Source organism: Dicentrarchus labrax, unplaced genomic scaffold (assembly GCF_905237075.1).
Source record: "Dicentrarchus labrax unplaced genomic scaffold, dlabrax2021, whole genome shotgun sequence".
Classification (NCBI taxonomy): Eukaryota; Metazoa; Chordata; class Actinopteri; family Moronidae; genus Dicentrarchus; species Dicentrarchus labrax.
This window is the reverse complement of record NW_026136720.1, coordinates 7,939,774-7,962,871: the sequence shown is the minus strand read 5'-3', so window position 1 is coordinate 7,962,871 and position 23,098 is coordinate 7,939,774. Positions and strand designations below refer to the sequence as shown.

The 23,098-nt window shown below is 41.0% G+C and overlaps 2 protein-coding genes across 3 annotated transcripts in view; both read right to left on the bottom strand.

The window, feature by feature from the left end:
- Positions 1-8,609, bottom strand: part of rassf7a (Ras association domain family member 7a) — a 34,127-nt gene extending 25,518 nt beyond the window's left edge. The window contains exons 1-2 of the mRNA XM_051383586.1: positions 8,517-8,609; positions 3,193-3,325 (exon numbers count right to left, since the gene is read on the bottom strand). The gene's annotated coding sequence lies outside the window, so the exon portion shown is untranslated. The remainder of the gene's footprint in view (positions 1-3,192; positions 3,326-8,516) is intronic.
- A 4,439-nt stretch (positions 8,610-13,048) lies between these two features.
- Positions 13,049-22,308, bottom strand: lrrc56 (leucine rich repeat containing 56). Of its 2 annotated transcripts, none has more exons than XM_051383580.1 (13): positions 22,122-22,308; positions 21,761-21,902; positions 20,864-20,951; positions 20,154-20,214; positions 18,795-18,891; positions 18,182-18,379; positions 15,779-15,962; positions 15,558-15,692; positions 15,223-15,290; positions 14,712-14,854; positions 14,275-14,471; positions 13,853-14,117; positions 13,049-13,637 (listed from the first exon to the last, which is right to left on the bottom strand). In XM_051383580.1, the coding sequence occupies exons 2-13, from the start codon at positions 21,887-21,889 to the stop codon at positions 13,484-13,486; spliced, it is 1,719 nt and encodes a 572-aa protein (XP_051239540.1). In that variant the 5' UTR covers positions 21,890-21,902; positions 22,122-22,308; the 3' UTR covers positions 13,049-13,483. The 2 variants fall into 2 exon arrangements, with proteins under 2 accessions (XP_051239540.1, XP_051239538.1); XM_051383578.1 differs by having other exon boundaries at positions 21,728-21,902; positions 22,122-22,306.
- Positions 22,309-23,098: the final 790 nt, after the last annotated feature.

Here is a 23,098-nt window from a genome sequence, read left to right as displayed (position 1 = left end):
TACCAGTATCCGGTATCGGGTATGATACTGTGCTCATGTATTTGTAATTGTAATAATAAAACTACTCTGATACTGCACCCGATACCACTTCATGGCAGTGTGATGTTATGTAACCTGTTGAGCTGGTATGGGGGGGGAGCAATGTCAGCAGTTTGGAGATACTTTAAGCAACTTTTACAACATTGCATTTCTTACAGTCACTGTTAAAAGTGCAATGGCATTATTAGGTACTAATATTGGTACACCGGTACCAATGGTGGTATCAGTACATCCCTTGCGTCCACCAGAGCTTGCCAACCTACTCTTTGTAAGCCTGACTGCGCATGGGGGAATGGTTGAGGGTACTATGATAAAGTTGGATGGGATGTTGGCGGTGGGCCTGGTAACCACTATCACCATTCCATTTCTCAGACAGTCAAAGTCAACAAGATGCTGCTTTCAGTGACCCCTTCCATACAAGCCTCAGGTCCTGGCTGAGCTGAGGATTTCTCAGGACAGAAGGGGGGACCCAGCCCACAGGCTACAATGCTGGTCAATGCATACCATGTGCACTCAGAGAACAATTAACCAAAGACAAAGAGTAGGCAAGACTAGATATTGGCGTGCATGGAGGGTTCGAACTGCTGATTTAATGATGACCTTAGTAATAACAAAAGCCAGTGGATGGGGCTCTGGATGCACAGGAAACAGGAGTTGGTGACAGGGGAGCTATCAGGTGGGAGCAGGTCAGGGGTCGGAGGTGAACAAAAGCTATGTAAGCCCCACATAGAGCGAGAGAGAGGCCCCCTGGACGCACTCACTGACGCCAAGTTTGTTTGTCTACACCTTTCTCTAGGCGGCTCCGCCTGTGATATATTTGTCTGACAATGTTTTCTTATATCTGTTTGTTGAGTCTAAATGATTTTCTCTTTGTCCTCCATATAGACTAAGATGTCACCCTCACTTTTCCGTCCATTTACTCAAAACATTGTTTACAATACTGGTCTCTTCCACGGTGCATCTGGGGAAAAGGACTATCCAAACACCTGCAGCTCAAACAGCCCAAACAGCATTTAAAAGCTTTCACTGCACCAGGCCTGTCATCTCTTTCCTTCTGGGGCTTTACTGGATCAAAGGAAGGCTGTAACTGTGGTATAGTAATAAAATCTTTTGTAGCTACAGTCATGCACTATAAGCACACACACGAACAGAGAAATGCATGCACGTATGGGTGCACACACAAAGACACCAGTGCATGATGGAGTTGGATCTATCTAATCATACCATTCAAAACAACAGACATTTTAGTTTGAAGCAGAGGATATATGTAAAACAGATTCACCAGAACTTCAAGCGCAGACACTTAAAGACCTGTTGAATTTTAACAAGGCTAGTGAGACTGCCATCACCATCTTTAGCGGGGTGGTAGAGGGTCTGAGTGTGCGTTGGAGTGGGCATGTGCATGAGGCCGAATTAATGACGTGTGTGTGTGTGTGTGTGTGTGTGTGTGTGTGTGTGTGTGTGTGTGTGTGTGTGTGTGTGTCGGTGGATATGCCAGATTACTAATCAGCGCTTAGACAAAGGCCATATGTGTGCAAGTCTGTGTATCTCTCCCACATATCTCCCACATATTCCCCTCCACGTCTGCGTAAAACCCTATCAGCAGGAATGTCAGGATTGTCGGGTCAGCAGTGGTGACATCATGGCAGGCTGTCAGAAGCAACAACAAGGCCTCATTGCCAGTTTCCTCCTGGTTGCATCAGCTACACGATACCAGGCTGTGGATCAATGACACCCACTCCAGCCCCGCTCCCTTTATGATTCTTCAAACATTCGGTACAGACTGGAAATTCATATGTCAAAAACATTATATTCATTAAAAAAAATGTTTGATTTCCACACCATCTGACCATGCAGCCTCAAATCAAATCTATTTCCAGGTAACAAGAGACTTGAGATTGTAAATGGTCCAATTTGTGGCTTCAAACGTTGAGTTGGCTCGAGCTCTGAAATGACCTTACACAAAACACAGGCTTCAATGGGACTTCAGACTCTTCACCTGTTTGAGGTGGTCTGAGGTCAACAGTCAGACATAAATGGCTTGATTGTTAACAAGGAGAGTACAGCCTGAGGGGAGGCTAACTTGGTGAAGAAAATAATTCATTGGGACTACTCAAGTCCATGCTGCTTTTCTCATTATTTACATTCTGTGGTTATACACATTATTTTTTCGAAAATCGGTCTATTCTGTCACTGGCAAACTCTTCTTTCATGTGTCCCTTGTCTATGCGATGGGTCAAGTGTCAGCGAACAGATGCTAGTGTGCGTTTGTAAATGGGACAGTGAGTGTGTACGTGCAGAGGATCCTTCAGGTCATCAGATAAAGTGCACCTGAGGGGAGGGGCAGGGAGCCAGTTTTCAGGGTTACCACGGCGACCAAATACAGACACGACCACCTGGTTGGTGAAGCCCAGCGAGGGTTGCAGAGAGGGCACCACTTCAGGACGGTAACCATGCCAGAAAATCCTCCCAAAGTGGCCTGATTCCCAAACACGGCCCATATTGTGTTTGTGCCATGACGAGCAAAGCGGAGCACAGAGCGCACACAGCTGTTGAATCTTTCATGGAACATAAAAAAGGAACTAAGCCTACTGTACAGCTCTCATTACAACAGAGATATAACTTCGGCCCCTCTTGAGTGTCTTGTATACACAGGTTTTTTAGCCATAGTCTATCCTGTTGGACATTTAGAAAAAGCCATGCCAAGCCCACAGTGGTTGTTTACGTTAAGTACCATACCATAACAAATGTATCAAATTTGTCACACACACACACACACACACACACACACATATACATACATACACACCCACACACCCACACACACACACAAGTTAGTAGTAATCACAGTACACGATCATACCGGTGCTGAACATTTTTTCTTAATGATTCATCATCAGTTAGTATCTCTTAATCTCCTAAACGTGTCAAACGATGATACCATGTTGAACAGAACAACTGATAAGAAGAAGAATAACTTGTATTTAACGGTACGTAACATCATAGTTAAATCAACAACTAATCTGTCCTGGATTGTTAATTTATATATTTGTAGCACTAAAAGCAAGTTCAGCCATGTGTTCAAACTAGAAAAAAGTCAAAAAGTGTGAAAGGATACTTAAATCTCTACAAACAAAGACATTTTTTACTCACCTCCTGCAGGTTAATGTGACTTCTCTGTGACTGACTGCCCGATGAAAAGGAGAAGAGGGAGAGGAGGAAGAGCCACACAACACTGTCACTGTCTGTGTGTGTCGTGCTCACAGGCTACCTGATCTACCATAGCCTGTGGAAGAGACAGAGAGAGACCGGCTCAGAGCAATGCAGAGGGGGAGGGGGGCAGCTGCAGAGAAAAGTGAAGTGGTGCCGCCATTCCCTGTCACCCAGGAAACCAACGCTCTTTCAAAGAAAAATCGGCCAATGGCAAACACCGGCAATTGTGTTCAGACAAAAAGTCACATGACTGCCAAAACACCACTCCCTATGCACGGAGTGGGAAGGGAAGAAAGAAAAAAAGTTGGGGGGGTGGAGGGTGATAAAGAGTGGAAAAGGCGAGGGCAGAAAGAAAAAGAAAAAGTGAAGTAAAGTTGGTAGTAACAGAGAAGTTGAGTTGAGCTACAGAGACAGGGAACAGGTCACCAGGCCTGTCTGCATGAAGGAACAAGCTATTTTCCCCTTCATCTTCCTCACAGTCCCATCTTCACAGCAGCTATCTACCACACAGGTTGGCTGCAGCCTTTTTCTGTTTGCTAAGAGGAACAATGCTGAGCAGCACAGTGTGACACTAATGGTACAGCTCTATCTCCAGCTGGCACACTCTAACATTACCTATCTACTTCCATTTTAGGCTATTTATATACAAGTTCCCCCCTTTACGGTGTTCAACCCATGTAGTGTTGACCATCAATATAACCAAATATATTGGACTGAAGTTGGCACATTACAGTTGAAGAACCAGACAGACTGGTGGTGGTGACAATGGCAAATGCAATGTTGTCTCAGGTTTTTTTTTTTTTTTTTTCAGTTGGATAAAAGAGATGTAAAACCACCACATGTGTAAATGGGGATGGGAGACCAATCGTCTCTTTGAGATAAGCCAGGCCTGCGCAGGATCGATCGCCGCCGATCGCCACACGGTGCATGCCGGTTAAGATTTGCGTCCGACTTGAGGGCAACCTGCTCTGATGTCATGTACATGTGGGTAACGATAACCTCACAAGGTCTAGGCGGCCACAGTATTTAGAGCCAGGCGCCACAGTTGCTCAGTTGCACAACAAGACGGGAAACGCCTGGCCGTCGCCTGACCAAAGAGCTGATTGGCTCTTTATTTTGACTACAAACACCATTTTGTCGAAAATCCTAATTTTCTGCGTAACTGTAGTATTTAATGCTGGATATCAGGCTATTCGTCTCATGTTGCACAATGAAGATTTAATCTGTTAACAAACATATCGTGTGTTGTTGATAATAATAACAATAAAGTTTATTTACATATCGGAACAACAGGTAGTCTATAGATCCATCTATAAGCTACCTGTTGTTGTAAATACTTGTGTGACTTCCTCTATGTTTTTTCCTCTTGCTGCTGCCGTCTGATCTCGTCTACTTTCCAGGCGAGGCTCAGTTAATCTCAAAAGAGCCTAAGGTTAGACTCAATGAATCACCACTTTTGAAATGAGCAAGCAGGCTTTTCTTATTTTTGTCTAACCTGCCTTATTTGTTCTTTGGTTTTCTATTCCTTATTCATTCATTATTATCAGAACCTTTCTGATAACACTTTGTGGACACTCTTGGTTCTATTTTAAAGTTGTATGTGTAAAAGACCAAGGCAAACTAGTAAGTCTTGTGAGGTCAATAAGGGCATATCCAAGCACACGTGCTATTTTTATTCATGTTTGCATATCAAATCACCAAATGGAAGAAGAGAAATACAAACTGGAAGGGAGTGAAATCCTTTCGGACCAACTGTGCAGTCACAGTGGTGCACGATGAAAATGGCTAATAAGAGGTACAGCTACAGCTTCAGAGGTACTGTCTCTCATGGAAACATAATATTATTTTCTAGGAGGTTAAGAGTGATAACGGTGTGCTGTCAAGTCAAGTCAATGTTATTTTATACAAACTAATATCACAAATGTGTGACTGTCGGCGTCACTGCAGATGGTGCACCAATACATCCGTCAATTAAATGCATCATGACAGGACCCAGGACTCCTTCATTTAGGGCAGCACCTTGTTTACCACCCTACAGGAACAATCCACTTATTTCCAAAACAGTACCATGCTTTAGATTTACAGGTGCCGGTCCTCGTCTCAAATGCTTTGGACCTGCCTCCCCTTGCACAGTGGAGGTCGGGCCCAATAAAGACTGCAGGGCTACATCCTCTGCAAAAAGCAGCGATGCAGGAATCCCTTTTCAGGTTGATTAATTTAATTCAATATTAGCAGACGGCTGAGGAGAGACCTGAAAGTGCAGTAATAAATTAGAAGTTATTTTCTCATCCTGTCCCCTATTAATCTTGCAAACCCCTAAAATCATCCTACGACCCTCAGGCTGGTCCTACTCAGTCTGAGAACCACTCATTTCCTATTAGTGTTATTTGAAAGCATAAATTGCCAAAAGTTCTTCATCCTAAATTAATTAAAGTTGTTTTACCCTAAATCCTGAACTAGAAAAAAGCTGAAGCATTTTATCTTTGCTAAATATACAACTTCACTCATCTTTCCTTCCCAAGTCTCAAAGTTACTTTTATTTCAGTTTACAGTTTTTCAGTTTAACACGTATTTCTAGTCTACTGCACTAAACGTGGATTATAAAATCACAATCCCTATGAATGTGCAGTGATTTGTGTTTTTACAATGCATTCTGGCATCTGTCCACGGTACTAAACTAAATTATAGTGAGGCTCTCCAGCATACATTCCCAACAGAACAGTGAGACAATACAGTCTACGAATGTTAGGCGGCTGGTTTATTACTCAGACTGAAATCACACATCTATCACTTTCTCAGCAATGTGCTGTACACTTGAACACAATCATCTGCCTTGTAATATATCGCCTCAGCGCCAGTAAATTACCCTACTTTAGCTGTGGCAGGCAGGTCTAGTCCTCAGAACAGCATTTACCAAGTGAAAAGGGGCCCAATTACCTCTCTACAGAGTGAATGTGACAGGATAGCTGATGAGACACTGCAAGAGAAGGTGACAAGGCCAGCAGTATCCAATGCACGGACAGCAATGACAAGCCTAAGCATCCACCATTGACTTTTTTTTTTTTTCTTAAAAAAGGTACTGGAGAGGACTACCTGAGGATTAACAATCATGTATCAGCTTGTCGGTAGATAATAAGCACATTCTGACTCCAGGGCTTACTGCAGATTCTTGGGATAGTCTTGTGGATAAAACATTCAACCTGGAGACCTAAGACCTAATCATAAACTGACATCAAAAGCAGCTTCACAGGTTCAAGAACAATAACGTACAGTATGCAAACTTCCCTTGCCTATCCATTGTGTAAGACTATCTATATAAGATTCAACTGATAAGAGAAGTCAAAACAGAACAGTGGATATATTTACACACACAATGCTAAGTCAAATATGTGATTCAACACTTGGTAACATATTACAGGACAACTGGTAGCCCAACATAGTTTTCCTCTACCACTGCTCATTAGGTATTCCCCTCCTGATCTTGATCTATAGTGGATCTAAACCACCTCAGTGTTCCTGAAAGTCATACATGAGCATACGGGTTGTTACAATGCTTTAGTATCTATGAGATAAAGATTGAGTGTGTGTGTGTGCATGTGTGTGTGATTCTCAGCTAGACAAGCCTTTATGCTCTCCAGTGTTGAGCAGCTGGACAGGTGAGTCACCATGGTGCAATTTCACAGCGTGAAGGGGACAAAGAGGTAAAGCAACTAAAAGCTTTACTATTAACTTTTTGTCAGATTTTTCTTTTTATTCCAACATTATGACCAGGATGAGCTGCAGCTTTATTGTAGGAAAATGCTATATACATTTTTCACTGCAGCACTAAATCCATTCCATGGTTCCATCCATTGTTTAAATATAATTGCCCCTTGCTATCATCAGGCTTAATTCCTTGAGTTTTGCATGAATTATCAATTTGAATGGCCTAAAGGAGATTTTGATGAAGATGACCAAAGGGAAAAAAACCCTGCAGAATAGCATCCTATCTGAGCCTCCTTCTGACACAGTTTCTCACACAAACATGTTCTGATAAAATCCCTAAAGGATTACTTGACAAACTAATCAGACAAGGAAGACCACACACTAATGGAAAAAAACATTACAGCTTCCAAAGACAGAAATAAAATATGTATGAAATGCTTATAGGTAAGACATGAAGAGGCCACAACAACCATTTACAAAGTGGAGCTATTCACTTGAGGTCAATCGGTGACGTGGGAAAGATAAAGAAAAAGGGAAGAAAACAACATGATTATAAAAAAACAAGGAAGTAAAGAGTGAAGCGGAGGAGAGGTGAAGGAAGTACAAACAATAGACTGATATTATACCCACAGGGACAATCATGAAAGAGGAAGAGGCAATAATCATAAAGACTTTTTGTTTGTGCATTCAGAATATGGTATGGTGGTACATACATATTACTGCACCCAAAGGATGCTGCTATTGGGATGCTGCTGGGCTGTTTTTTGTAAGTCCATACAAAAAGAAGGGAAACAAATAGATATGAGAAGAGCTGAAACAATAAGATTTATCTAGTCAATCTTATTGTAAAACTTACTACATTCTGTAAGTTAAAAAAGCATTATTGATAAAGTAGCTTCAGTAATTTTAAGTAAGATGTGACTTAATTTTCAAGTTTTTATTTGTTTGCTTGTTATTTGTTTGGTATTTGTACAAAATACCTAGCAAAAAGTTATTAAATCAGGAATGTTTCTGTAACTTATAAAACTAAGTAAGTGTCATCTAAGTGAGTAAAAGCGGCTCAATCAAGAATCTTTTTTTCAACCTAAAAAGGTGAGTTTGTGTTACTTGATGCAATCAGTTTGTAGCAAAGCAATGTTTTGAGTTAAATCTGATTTTACAGTGTAGGCCTACTATTGCCATTTTTATTTAACTTAACTTTAGCTTGACATCAGCGTTTTTAAAAAAATAAACTAAACCACCAAAATTACAGCTTTTAGCAACTTATACTAGCATATTTTGGTTCTAAAGTTAATCAACTTAACTAGTCAATGCATATGCATTAACATAACATAACAACGAATCCAATTAAACTAACAGCAAGTTTGTCGACTAATACACAACAGAATCAGACAGAAAAAGTTGTTAGTATCGCAGTTTATCGTCAGCCTGCCAGGACCCTGCAGGTGCAGCGCGGTGGGCTCACTCAGCAGCACTTGTTGCATCCTTTAGAGCTCAAACACATTTCAAATGTCACTTTATTGTGGCGGGAAATGAAACACAAGGTGAAAACAACTTACTAGTTATGTAGTGGTCGATCCTGATACGACCGACAACCGAGTGCTTCATCCTCTAGACCCCGTCGTCTAAAGTCCGCTGATGTGAAGCCATCCAGGAGATAAACATTATACGGTTTCCGGTCAGTGGTTTCAAATTAAAAGCATTGCTCTAGAATATTATTAAGATGAGTGGAGTTACAATGAAACAAGCAATATTTCTGAGGAGAAATGTAGAAATCTATAGCCTCCTAAAAAGCGTTGTATTATTATGATTCCTTTACATAATTTCATTAATTTGGATGTAAGAAACATATCACATGTTTTTCACAAAAAGCACTGCAACCTGTCCTTTACAGGTCTCCCAATCGTCCGGTGGTCTCTCTTATGGCAGCCTGATCAAAGAAATGCAGGAAAATAAAATCTTTACAGTCACTTAAATGCTCTGTTTCCTGAAATGTGAAAAAATGGTTGAAAATGAGAAGAAGCAAGTCCCACTGTCCCCTGCAAGGTGCATGAGTTCAAATGTGTATTTTGAAAGGCTTATAATTAACATAAAGGTTCAATTCCAGCCTCTGGCCCTTTGCTGCATGTCATTGCCTCTCTCTTCAGCTGCACCTATCAAATAAAAAAGCCAATAAAAGCCCAGAATATATCATAAATAAAAAACAACATCCATATGAAGAACAGAAACAATATATCTTGAAATATTCAACCACTTATCCTGCTTACTGCCAAAAATGTGTTTGCTGCTATTCCTGCCATTTTGAACAACACAGAAAATGTTCTCTGTTGGCCAAATCTCCATGTGTGTTACATCACTTGAAATCCCAGGATGTCCTCTTCACAGGACATTAGGACTCAATTAGACTGGGTACATGGTGTTTGAAATAAAGGCCTCAGTGTCATGTCCCCCACAGAGAATTGAAATGAATTGCTGGATCTTAGAAGGATATGAGCCCCTGTGTGCTAACCACACATGATTACTGCCTGTTTCTGAGGAACAGCCAGGAATTATATTGCCATGGTAGCACACACAGAAACTATTAATTAATAAGAATTAGTTGAAGATTATGGGAATTACGTCCTTATAGCTATTGTGGTGAAATGCTGGTTAACCTGTGTAAGCGCTTGGCTCCAGAAAGTCCCAGACACACAGCATGTTGGCAGCAGTAGACTTAATCTGATTCCAAATTATGAGAACTGTAAAGCTTTTATATTACAGGTAACTGAGATGGCAGCAGATAGGTTCATTAGCTACATTGTTGGATTATCCATTGGATGTTTAACTGATTACAAGAGATTACTCTTTGAAACGCACCCGCCTTGCAAGTTTCCAGTCTAAATCTGATATTATCTGAGAGTGGTTGACATCATTCATAGGGGCCATGAGGAGGTAGAGTCTGACAATAAGTAAACACTGATGCAGAGAATGTTCCCTAGAAACTAAACATGTTACAGCCTGTGTTTCAACCATGATAAGGAGAAAGTGTTGGAAGCGGAAGGGTTTAATTGCTTCTGTACTAAACCTTTCCTTTAAATTGTTTTTAACAAGTGTATGCTTTTTCCTAAACAAAAGGACGGGTAACCATCCATGTGTTAATTATCAGTGACCTCAAAAAGATTGGCTAAGGGCTTCCTTGGATTTGTACTGTATGCCATAAAAAGCCTTCAATAGACCTTTTGATGCTGAATGAATGCTGCCTCAAATGTTTCATTTTTATCTGAAACTGAATCATATTCATGGTATGATATGTGGCTTTGCTAGCATACGCAAGACTAAATTTTTGTGTATTGATCCCACAAATTACAACCACTAAAACCAGATATTCGCTCTTAAACCAGATTGTTTTAAAGAGAAAACTACTCAAAAGGAATCACAAAGCAGAAAACTACAACAGCTGTTTGTGGCTTTGTTTTTCTGTTGGAATAGATTATTAAACACATCATCAAGCCCTCATCCTTTTTTCCTAAAAGCATCCCAAGATACTGTAATATAAAATTGATATATGCAATATTAGTAGGCCAGAAAACAGGTTTCTACCCTCGTCCCACAGCATTTCCACAGCTCTTCCTCTTGAACAACAGGTAATTCCCAGTGCCTCTTGCTGCACTCAGTTACTGAACGCATGACCTTGAAGCAGAATGAGCGGAAAATGCAGTATTAGCTCCGGTTATCAATTCAGCATTGCAAAACAATGAGTCAGAGGACTGCCTTATGGCTATTGCTGAAATAACCTCAGTATGAAGTTGCCTTTTTTATCTCCATATTCTCTGATTGTTCTAGAAAATCACCAAAAACAAAACTTTATTCAATTTTATGGTGGTTTACAAAAGTTATTCTCTGATTTGTACTTGGAACTTGATATAACATTGACTTTACCTGTATACAACTGTTGTGTTTTGGTATACAGATTTATCACCTCCTGAGGTACAAAGAAGATTAGATTCAATTCAGATTGCTACAAGAATTATTTGCAATTAACTTTATGCCTTTTGTATATCATTATGAATTGCGTGGCTGCATGTGGTTGTAAAGGTGTCAACAGAAAATGAGTTATGCAGCCTAAATATCTTTCAGTGAATGGAATGTTCCTTCCAGCAAGATCCTGTGGTCTCACATGCACTGTACAAACAGCTACTCGTGGGCCTGTCTGAACTCACACTGTAGGTATTTCCACTTACAGCCCAGTCCCTTCCAGTCACAAAATTATGTTGGTATGTGTTTTTTTTTTTTGCAATGTATTCCCTGTAATTTATTCACACCCATCTCGTTATCTGCAGTGACATGAAGGTACAGCACTGCATGTGGATAGATTATTGTATGAACCTGCTGTCTGATAGCGTTGATTTAGTCTTTTGGGGAATGTAACTATGACCTACCTGACATGATCATGGATTTAACTGAATCACATCAACCTCGTCTGTTTTCGTCTGTTATTTGTTTTCATGTTGTTCACAGCGTGTGCTGACAGTTTTCTCCACTTCATTGCAGCAGAAATGTATGGTTTTGTTTGTTTACCTTTGTATGTGTGTGTATTGGTGACTGAGTGGGACTTATTTTGCTGTTGTATACTATTATCCATTATATTTGCCTAAATAACATTATCCTCCTTCTGTTTTGTATAATCATCTCTGGGGAAAAGGTTTCAAAAAGCAAAATTGTGAAGCAGTGGCACTACAGTGCTATAATTGTCTTTTTAATTTGATTTTGGTTAAAAAGACCATCTCCATGCACCCTGGGTTTTCTAAACACAGTGCTGTTTTATTAGATAAAAGAGAGCTACAGGCATGCTTTTAAGAAGAAGCCCTTGACACTCAAAATGCTATAAAGAAAATAAATCATGACTGAAAAATCATTACTGTACTGAAACTGTACGGTTGTTTTACTACATATCAGACATCTTTTCTCAAAGTACCATCCCAGAGCCATAGATAAAACCAGGCCCTTCTGGTTTGTCACATCATCTGGTAATAGTGTGGAGTGGAAGAACGCCTCTCACAGGCCAGACTAGGTTCACAGACCTGACCAGCTGTGAGAATGATCCCTTTCGGAGAAATTACAAGACTATTCAGAGAGAGTAGGTGGACACTATCCCACTTTCCTACCATAAAAAGCCTCTCCTTTTATTCTGTTCTCTTCCATCTGTAACTTGAGTAGTAAGAGCACCAGTGAGATGGGCGTGTGGCTGAAAACACCTGACGGTGATACAGTTACGTGATGGAAAGAGTTGCTAGTTACATGTTATATAAGAGCTGTCACATAGTGATAATAAACCCATAAATGTGTACATACATGACCCATTCTTGTGTCTGACATGTGTACATCTCTTAATCAAACACTGTGGTGAGGAGTATTTGCAGCGCTTTCAAGGTTTAATGCCTGTACTTGGTTTCTTTGACTCATTTATTTACATCCTGTTTCTATTGGCAAAACTGCAGAACGAATGACAGAAATATGGGAAGGGCTTCCTAATGTGGGTGTCATGGTGTGTGTGCTCATGTCAGGAAGTCCTACAAAGTTTGGAAACATCTGCGTGCTGGTTGTAGCGGTTCCCCAATAATGGAATTCCATGTTAACATTGGTGTGACAGCTTCAAAAAGGTGTTAAGATGTGGCTGCCTCTCTGGTCCTGAGGACAAGATCAGCCTGAGATTGTTTTTTACAGTGCAATGGATGGGAAATTCCCCATAGCTCTTTGAAAACAATGGGATATGTCACAGTTAGAACATATAAACACTAAACGTACATCAACTGTTCCAGTCTATTACTCGTGTTGTGTATCAGTCAATACATCATGAAACATTTTCTGCTGTATTAGCAGTACATGCTTAACACTTGCATATGTATGTTGTAAATCACTCTCTTTGGTGTAAATAAGATGTGGACAAACTAAAGGAATAAATCATGTTTCAAGGTGGTGGATTTGAAGGGGTGTTTGCTCAAGGTGATCGAAGCAATGGAGTGTATTTTTTTTAAGGTTTACAGATAGCGCCCTCATGTGGCAAAATTTGACTATTACATCATGAATATCTGACAGTGCAGGAAACCTTGGCTAAAATGAACCATTGCATTTTATTAGTCATACAGTTCAGTTTTAATAAAAGAGAATCTTAAAAACCAAAGATATTTATAAATTGGGTAAAACACAGGCAGCATTTGAGTTACAATAAATCAATATTTCAACCTGAGAAATTTAAATGAGAGGTATTAGTCCCATCCCCTTTCATTTCCATCCAGCTAATAAAGCCATCAGAAAACCAGCAACTAACTAGAATTAGAGGTGTCGTCTCTGTATATCATGTCCTCTAATTACACTGTTAGTCGTGTTAAAGCGCTATCAGATATGAGTTTAGTGGATTTTGGCATGGGAATGATTTCAATATCTTCTGGATCTTCATTTAAACAAATCCAAACACACCTCAAAGTATGGTGTGAGTGAAGCAAATAAGGGGTATGAACTCCATCAATGTCCTACACTCTACACTCTTTTAAGGGTATGGAATGTGGTGTGGGTGATGTTTCTGCAGAACTGCTCTGGCTGTGTGAGGACGAGTAATTGCTGGCCTGTGCAGGAGTTTGGACATCTGAGGAGTTAGAAGATGCTTGTTGCCAGATTCTACACTGGATATGTCCATCTCTGCACTGAAAGAGAGAGAACACTTCTTTAGTACCACCCTATACGAACAATTACGCCGTATAAGGTTAATTCAAACTGTTGCATAGTGCTAGTTAACAGCTAGTCACAATTAAATGAATAACTGAATCCTAAAATACACATGGTAATTTGTAAACATTCATTCAAACATTTAAGTTTTCAAACATTCAATTTAAGTTAAATTGAGTATTTTTTGTTGTACCTGGTCAACTGCTGAACCCTCTTGAGTGTCAGGTCTGTTTCTCCTGCGGTTGTACTTGTCCCAGGAGAGCACCCTACTTTGCTGGAATCAGGTAAATGTTCTAAATTTGTCCGGTTGAGTAGAAGCCTACGTGCACGAATCCCCAGTGGCTTGCGATTACCAGTAGCTGCTGTGGCACTGAGAGGGGGAGAAGGGGACAGCGAGGTGTCGGGGGACAGGGACAGTCGAGCAATGTTGGGGGATAAGGCTTCTCTGTGATGCAGATCTGAAAACGAAAAAATACTACAGTTTTGTAGCTGCCATTACTGTTCGTAATCTACTGGCATATCGTTTGATTTTCAACTCAGATGTTATTGGGGGTAGATGATCATCTTAGTCATCATAAAAGAAAAAGCAAGCATGTTCAATTAATGAGTATTCACCTATGGAGAGAGACTGGAAAGAGGAACTTGATGAGGCAGTATCTAGGCTGCCACAATGCTTCTCCTCTCCACGCTCTTCATCACTACTGTCGCTCTTTATACTCCCAGAGGTTTCTTCTTCATCATCATCATCACTATCACTATCCCGAATAGCAAGGACCTGCGGTAATCTTTCTGCCTCTATGGCCTGGAGACGCCTGAAAAACAATGCAGAAAGATACTTAGTTTCATCTGCTTGAGTTTTGGTAGAGGAAGCCAGGTTGACAGCTGAAGTGAGGAACACACTGGAAGACTTTTAACTCCAACTATCTGAGTCCTCATTCATTGAAAAGTGGATTTGTCAGTGTACATGGTCGGTCATCACAAGCCAATATAGCGTTTAGTGTGTGTGTTTCCAGCTTAAGAAAACTGGAGTGAGGTGTGCAAGTAGTTGGTACCTGCTGTGCTGCTCCCTCCATGCTCTAAGCTCAGCAAACACATCACCGCGTTCCCTAACATCAGGTTCCTCAAGGTCGTACGTGTGTTCTGGTACATGGATGAGCAGGTCATTGGGGATGAAAGTAGATCTGGTGGGTGCTGTCTATGAGATGGAAGAGAGGGAGAATGAGCGTGAGGGGTAGGAGCTAGGAAACATAACAGAATAGAGGCCTAAGAGCTGAGAACATTAATTATGAATAGATGGTAGAGTAGTGGTCAGACAGATGTGGACAGCAAACATAAGAGGAACAGACAGAACAGGAGGGGAAGGTAAGAGGGACAGAGACACTAAGCCCATAAAGCTTATTGTTCCTCTCAGTCGACACTAAATGGACTACAGCATGCGAGAAATTATAGATTGGGGTGGATTTTGATATCTGATTATCAGTTCTATTTTTTCCAAGAAGATGATGTTTTCTTCACTGAACTGAAGGAATTCTGTGCTTTCTTCTTCCAACACACACTACTTACCCTCAACTTTTCTCGCATTGCTCGAATAGACTGGACTGGGTTTCCACAGAACAGGATCTTGCCGGCTCCTTCAAGAATCAACAGTAAATTGAGTATTTCAGTAAATCAAACTATTTTCTGGACACAAACAAGTCCTCTTGGTGGCACTGTGGAGTAACAATTGCTGTTGACTGGGTGATGCTACTGGTGCTAAAACTACATACAATGTAGAGGTGGAAATGGTACTCATGGGTCAGTAGTTTTGCCTAATTTTGAAGTTAAGACAATGTTGGTAGACGTAGGAGAGCTCACAGTAGAAACATCAGTGTGAAAAAACAGCCACTGGAGTGCCTAACCCTGTGTCAGGATGCTGGTTTCTGCTTCAACTGTTGCTAGATCTGAGTCTGCAGAAGCAGGTCTGGATCCAGGAGGGGAGCAAATTCCTGGCCTGGTCGCTGACATGGGTCTGGAGCCAGTGCGGGGTCTGATGCCTGACAAATGTGAGTGAGTGGCCTGTTAAATACGCATCTGTAATTAACTGGTCAGCATTAAATGACTCAAAACAACATACACATACACACAGCGTCTTCAGTAGCTGCCTGGGAGGAGTTGAAGTCTCTGATGGTGTTTTGGAGAAAGGCCCGGTGTTCTCCCATGGTGCTGCTGCAGCTATGCTCGTCCTCCTCCACCCTTAAATCGTCTAGGTAACGCAGCTGAGGGACCAACTCCCTCACTTCAGCCCGATAACTATAGTCTGCCGTCTGAATAGAAGGGAGGAAGAATAGGAAAGAGTGGATGGGGTATGATATTAGTTAGAAAGAGTAACTTTAAGGACCAGTGTGTAGGATTTAGTGGCATCTAGCGGTGAAGGTTCAGACTGCAAACAACTGAATACCGTTTGCATTGCAAGTGTGTGGGAAAAACTATGGTGGCCACAAACTTGTGGAAATGTAAATCTAGAGCTAATGCTGTTGTTTCATAATGTATTGAATGTGTAGGACCCCCTCAGAAATAAGAGGCTGCATCTCAAGGGCGTGTCCTTTCAATAAATTAATTAATTCAAATAAATAAATTCATTCAAATGCAGAACTGTACTGAACTTGTGCCAGATTCAGGTACCTGTGAACTGTCAAACTAAATATAAAACAGACGTTTGTTCTGTAACACTCAATTGTAAGGCAAGAGCATCTCTGCAGCACTACAGTACTTCATTCATTATAATGCTGTTTTGTCCCACGTTACCTACACATTCTATTTAAAAAAAAATGCAGCTTCTGTGATTTGGACATAGCACTTTCGATATTACTTTCGATACCATATTGCTATGTCGATAATATTTCAATTAATTGTGCAGCCCTACTCTAAAAAATGGCATTGTTACCCTGCTAATCCAAATTATTTCTCATTACAGCTACAGAGTCCTGGTGAATTACTGAGCTACTGAGCGATCAAATTAGAGCTCAGCACTCCTGCCCTTCACCAAACCACACAGATGCAATGAATGAAAAAGAGAGTGAAAGGCTGGCAGGGAGGAAATGAAAGAGAAAAGAGGAGGAGAATGAGGGCTGGGTGAGAGGAAGTGAGCGGATGTGTGTGTGTGATGAGAAGAGAGAGCAAGAAGAGTGATAGTTTGGCAAGGCAGCAAACCCAAGAACCCCTCAGTCACTACAAAGCACAGGCCTAATGCATATTCAGCTCAGCATCTCCCCTCATTGCCCTAGTTTCCTAATTAATGCTCTGCTGGTGGGTGTAAATAAACACATTCACAGTGGCCCAAAAAACTCACAGCACACCGTGTCTCGAATCAGCAGAAGGTGGAAATGCAGCTTCTACGCTGTACATCCAGCTAAACTCAATATCAGTGAATATGCGCATGGTAAGCTGCCATGTGCACCAGCCGTTTACATCAAAAATAAAAATGTTGGCCAGTTTTCAAAGAGATCAAATAGCACTGTAATGTAATAATAAAACATTATGTCTGTGTCGTCATGTCTCCACAGAAGAGTGTGCCAGTTATGTGGCTGTTATGTTTGATTATTTTGATGCCTCCTGCTCTCCTTGTGTCCTATCTGGTGTGTTGAAGACCCAGATACAGAGCGGTGAGATCACACAGATACTTTCATGTCTCAGCATATGCTAATTACATTTCGGTCATTATCGGACAATTGGATGAAAGCCTGCTAGCACAGGAGAGTAAACTAACTGAATGATACCTACATCATAACCACAAGTTGCATTTGCAATTTGGCTTTTACAACTGAATATACGCAACACTTTCGTTTTGGACAGGAACTTCTTGCTCAAGCTTTTATTCAGCTCTACCCGTTCTCATTTTTTTTATGTCTCTAGTCAGATTTCTGGATATCTTGTCCAGTGTGTAACATTTAGGAGGATCTGGCAGAAATGGAATATGATATCCATAACTATGTTTTCATTAGTGTATCACTTGAAAATAAGATTAGTTTTTTTTCTTTCCTTAGAATGGGCTTTTATATTTACAGATGCTACAGGTCACCTTCCATGAAGGCCGCCATGTTGAAATACCATGTTTCTACATTAGCCTAGAACAAACAAACCACAAACACTGGTTCTAGGGCGTTTTCTGGCCACCATAGTTTCTCTTTTGCATTTGGAAGGGAAGGATGATGCACAACTAGACGCCACTAAATCCTACACACTGGTCCTTTAAGTACAGTACAGGCGGATACATAACTTTTGTAGCTAATATTGGTCTCCCTGATGTCTCCAATTCCACTACACTCCCTTTGGAACAAAGCTTATTTGTTGAATATCTGTGTCTGCTGAATCACAAAGGACAAACAAGGAGCCTGACAAGGACAGGCAGGTTGGTCTGATGAAGAAAAAGCCAGCATTTGGTTCTATGTTACTTTGTTCAATTGGCATCTTCTTTTGCACGTAGCGACAAATGTATATTATTTCGTTTTATGGGATAAACAACGTTAGCAGAACATTACCCTACCTGAGTGGCAGTGGGGTTTGGGCGGACACACACAGGGTTTCCCGCCAGGGTGAGTCTCTGGAGTTTGCCACACAACCCCAGATACTGAACCTGGACTAGGTCATCCACATCGTTATCTTCCATATCTAACAGTTGCAGGTTCTCCAGCATAACAACCTGACTCAGGTCGGACACAAAGTTATAGGCCATGTACAATTCCTGAAACAGAGAGGGTGGACATACAACGTAGTAGAGATTGGTAGCAGGGGACAAAAAACATGTGATTGGACAAATTAGACAATATAATATTACAATATAATATAAAGACATACATATAGATGTACAAACTGTAGTGAAAGGTGTAAACGTTTGAAATGTGTACAAGATTGCCTTAATAATGTTAATTGTCTATTTTTTTCTGGGAACTGCTCGTGGCTCGTGGAAAACATTAGCGCAGTCGTGCATCTCACGCGGGCGCTGAAGTAAAAGGCATGACTGTCTGTGATGCATACGTGGTGCAAATGTGCATACTGTGTCTATGGCTTTAAGAAAGCATAGCCCTTTTTATCCCCAAAACAGTTGCACTGTTGAACTTTGTCTCTCCACTGAGCAAACTATAACCCATAAACTGTACCTTGAGGGACGAGAAATTAGAAATGCCTTCTAGGTCTTGTAGGGAGCAGCGGGACATCCACAGCACCTGCAGGTGGGAGAGGGTTGTTCCCAGGTCTCTAAGAAGACAAAATCGCACAAAAACATGATTTAGAGGCACTGAAGGGGAGTTACACAACACTGTGAATCATGGGAAAGGCTATCTAGTCCCTTGGCCACTGAAGTAAGCTCTTTTCTCTTCCCCCATATGCAGGCCAGTCCTCTACAGCACACCCCTGCTCTGACCCTTCCAGCAGAGTCTCAGTCAGTGTATCTACAACCCCGTAACACCCTCTCCAGAACAGCTCCCACAGCCCAGAGCAGGAAATGCTATCAGAGGCAGTGCACGTCCGGCTGGCTCTGCTCTGCTACTCTCTGGGTGGAGCAGACAGCTCCCTATCTTTCTGTTTGTACTCTCTTATCCCTCAGCAGTCTCTTGGGTAACAATTCTCCACCTGTCCTGTTACAAGGACAATTTATAGTGTGTGTGTGTGTGTGTGTGTGTGTGTGTGTGTGTGTGTGTGTGTGTGTGTGTCTCTGTCTCATCCTGGAGGTTTATTGGTTTTCGTCTATCCAATTTTGATGACACAGCTGTGACTGCAATCAAACTGGTAGGACAATCCAGGAGAAACTGCACATATTTCCTGTCTTTTTTTCTGCTACTATTCAGGTGGACAAATCTGAAAGCTGATATTCCACAAACCCCATTGTGTCCTATTGTGAGACAGGTGGGTGAACCTGTTCTCCATGTGTATCTATCTCTAAGACTGTACTGAACGCCACATCTGTCGGTGTCTGGTTTACAAGCAGCAACATGCATCTTCCATACAGAAACACTGTATTACAAGTCCCTCTTGGAAAACCTTGGCAGAAGCAGAGCAGAGCCTTACACCTGCACTGCAACCATGCTATATTTTTTTCCCATGACAGTACACGTGCATGTGACTTCTGAACTGCTATTCTGCTTCAAAGCACTGTCTTTTTACGGCTTCAAGGGTCTCACACTAAAGAGTGTCTTCTAGCATACATGTGACTAGTGTGAAAAGCAATCCCCAACAACACTGCTCTAGGTCAAATTACAACTCTCTTTATGGAAAGATCTGGACCTCCTGGCTTTGTTTCTAAACATAAGCTAAATATGAAACTGGTCATACAGTTACAAGCAGTTTACACCAGTAGCAAACATTCAGTTTTGTTTAAGATCATAATTAATTTCGGGTTATTCAGCTTCTTGAGAAATCTGTAGTATTCCAGAGTGAGTGTGTATGTTCTCCTAGGAACATGTTGCAAACCAGGAAGACAACAAGAGGATGGTATTTGTGTTATATAACTTTATGCTTACCTTATTGACACAATTGTACTGTTGCTCATTCTGAGCTCCACCAAATTGGGCAAGTAGGCACCTACAAGATGATCAGATAAACAATCATATCTCTTACTTTCATATAACAGTGAGGTGATTATTTATTGTGTTTTAAACTAGCCGCCTAGTTCCGTTCCAAATGTACCTCATTGGGTGTTTCACATAAATTGCCTCAAAGGAAGAGTACCTAGAGTGGCAGGGTGGGCATGACTCACACATGCTCTGTCATGCCTACACTTGTTGGGAAATCTAGGTTTTTCTGAGGACAAAGGTGAGCATAATGAAGATGTTCTTCCACCATCATCGGCTCAGTCATCTTGCACTGAGGTTGGCACACCTGACAGGCAATCTGTTGCGTGCGTCATAACAATGTCTTTAAATGTCTCTTATCTACTTTGTGATTGTCTATGCGGTCATTAGAAGCATTATCTGTTATGAATCATCACTGCACACAGTATAAAAAAGGGTTAGGGCTAGTTGCTTAAATATAAATTTAAATGTAAAAGGTGTTACTGAATATGTGGCCATGTTCGCATAAGGAACACTAGATATAAACCAATACCAGCAAAGAACAGAGAGCTCTAATCAGTACACATATAAACTGTGTGCCCTTGCAATATGGTTTCAAATAGTAAGCTATGAATTACATGTGTAAATGTCTAAATGCCTTGACGTACTGTATAGCTTACCAAAGTTACCCAGTGTGTTTTCTTGAGTGTTTACGCAGATCTCCAGCGAGGTCACGTTAGTGAGGTCCTGAGTTCCACACAGCAATTCCTGTGAGAAACAGAAATTAACAGGACACCAGCTGACCTGCTCTGGCATACTGAACTGGTCTTTACATAACCTAGTTTCATCATTCATTATACCTTAGACATGAACCTTGTGATGTGAAATAATACTGCCTGCCCACCTACACACATAATAATATAGACAGGGTGCATACAATACATCAGTGGTTCCCAACCTGGGGGCCGGGACCTCCTCTAAGGTTGGTCAAAGCTTCACAGGGGGTCACAAGGCCTTCTTAATTTTAAGGGGTGTAAGAAAACGTCCAAAATATACACAGTAGGCCTGTATCTCAACATTTGGTTTGCTTCTGTTATGAAAACTAAATGTAAGGTATATTGTTATGTAAATTGTCTAATAGAACAATGGCAAGCATCAGGGACAAGAAAACATACGTAAAAAATACATAATATAGACAGAAAATTGTTCCCAAAACAGGAAATAATCTGCTGTTACACAAACTTCTTGCAGTTACTGAGTACACTATTTGGGTTTATTGTATTGTCATTTATTGTTGTTTATTGTGTTTACTAAGGAACTTAAGGGAAATGGTTGGGAACCACTGCAATAGATGTTAAATATGATCTCCACGTTGACATCCCTTAGTCATCCCCAGTGTCTCAACCACTGCTGTAAATAAAACGAACAGCAGTCTCAGATAATAGAGGTTTACTTAAGGCACAAATCAGAAAAATACCAGGGAGAACAAGGTGCATCAGTGGGATGAACACTGACTGTATCCTTAGGGACCCATGCACACTTACCAGCTTCTTTGGAGTGAGGTAAAAGGCCATTACCGTGTCGAAGTCATCACAGTGTTTCTTGGCAGGAGTTGGGTTGATGTCTGATCCACTCAACTCGGTCACTACGACCCGTGCCGTACCAGGCCGGACCTCCTGGAGCACGGACCCATGACAGCAACTCATCTTTCACGGCTACCTGAAATTACCAATATGAAAGCGTCTTAACAAAGAGAACATGCAAACGTTAACTAACAAGTAATTAGTTAACGGTTAAACGTTGCCCTAATGCGTGAGGCACAGTCATTCATATCCCACTAACTCCAACGACATGTTCTTTATACTTGAATGCAGTATTGTTAGTTTTTCTTACACTATATAACGTTATATTAACCCGTAAAAAAAACACCAAGCGTACTTTACAGACTGAGAGCACTTCGCGTCCAAGCAAACGTTTGCTTGACAACCAAGCAAGACGACTTCCTGGATACGGCACAGAGGGAGAGCAGTGGCTCCCTGGGATAGAGCACTATGTATACTGTCAGTGGTAACAGCTCATTAGTACACTTCTTGGGGTTTACGGCTTATTGCCACTGATATCAATGCCTAAACATCTGTTTCTGTTACCATAGCCGTAACCCACCAACGCTGGTTTGACGGTGCTGCCTTCAAACGCTCACTGAAAGCTCTGCCTTTGCAAATGTGGGCTTTCCAACACAAAAAATAGCAAACAATAACACTAAACAATATTTTTTCTTGACCTGACTTGACTTGGTTGTTAATGTAAATTGCATACCATGTTACCCAGAGCTACTTTTGAATAACAGTGACAATTATGCCATGTAGGCATAAATAATGTTTTCTTTTAATGAGAAAAAAAAAGACTATATCTGGTTTCTTAAAGGTCCAGTGGTTAACATTTAGGACAATCTATTGGCAGAAATGAAATATAATATCATTAGGTATGTTTTCATTAGTGTATAATCATCTGAAAATAAGAGGTTTTTGTCACCTTAGAATGAGCCATTTTTATCTAGGGAGGGAGCGGGTCCTCTTCCGCAGAGGCTGCCATGTTGAACGGCCATGTTTCTACAGAAGCCCAGAGTAGGACAAACCAAACCCCGGTTATAGATAATGAATTTCAAGTTTCTCGGCCACTGTAGTTTCTCCTTCTCATTCCCTTGTTGTCAAATACAGACGTGATCTGCATCTTCACCTCTAGATGCAACTAAATCATACACACTGGTCCTTAAAGTTCAAATAAAGAACAAAAAGAATCTGGTTAGTCATCTATAATGCATAATAATATAGTAATAATAACTATATAACTGCTCTTCAAGCCCTGGCTATCATGGAGGAGACTAAGGTCATGGTCTTGGTAATATAATATGAGGA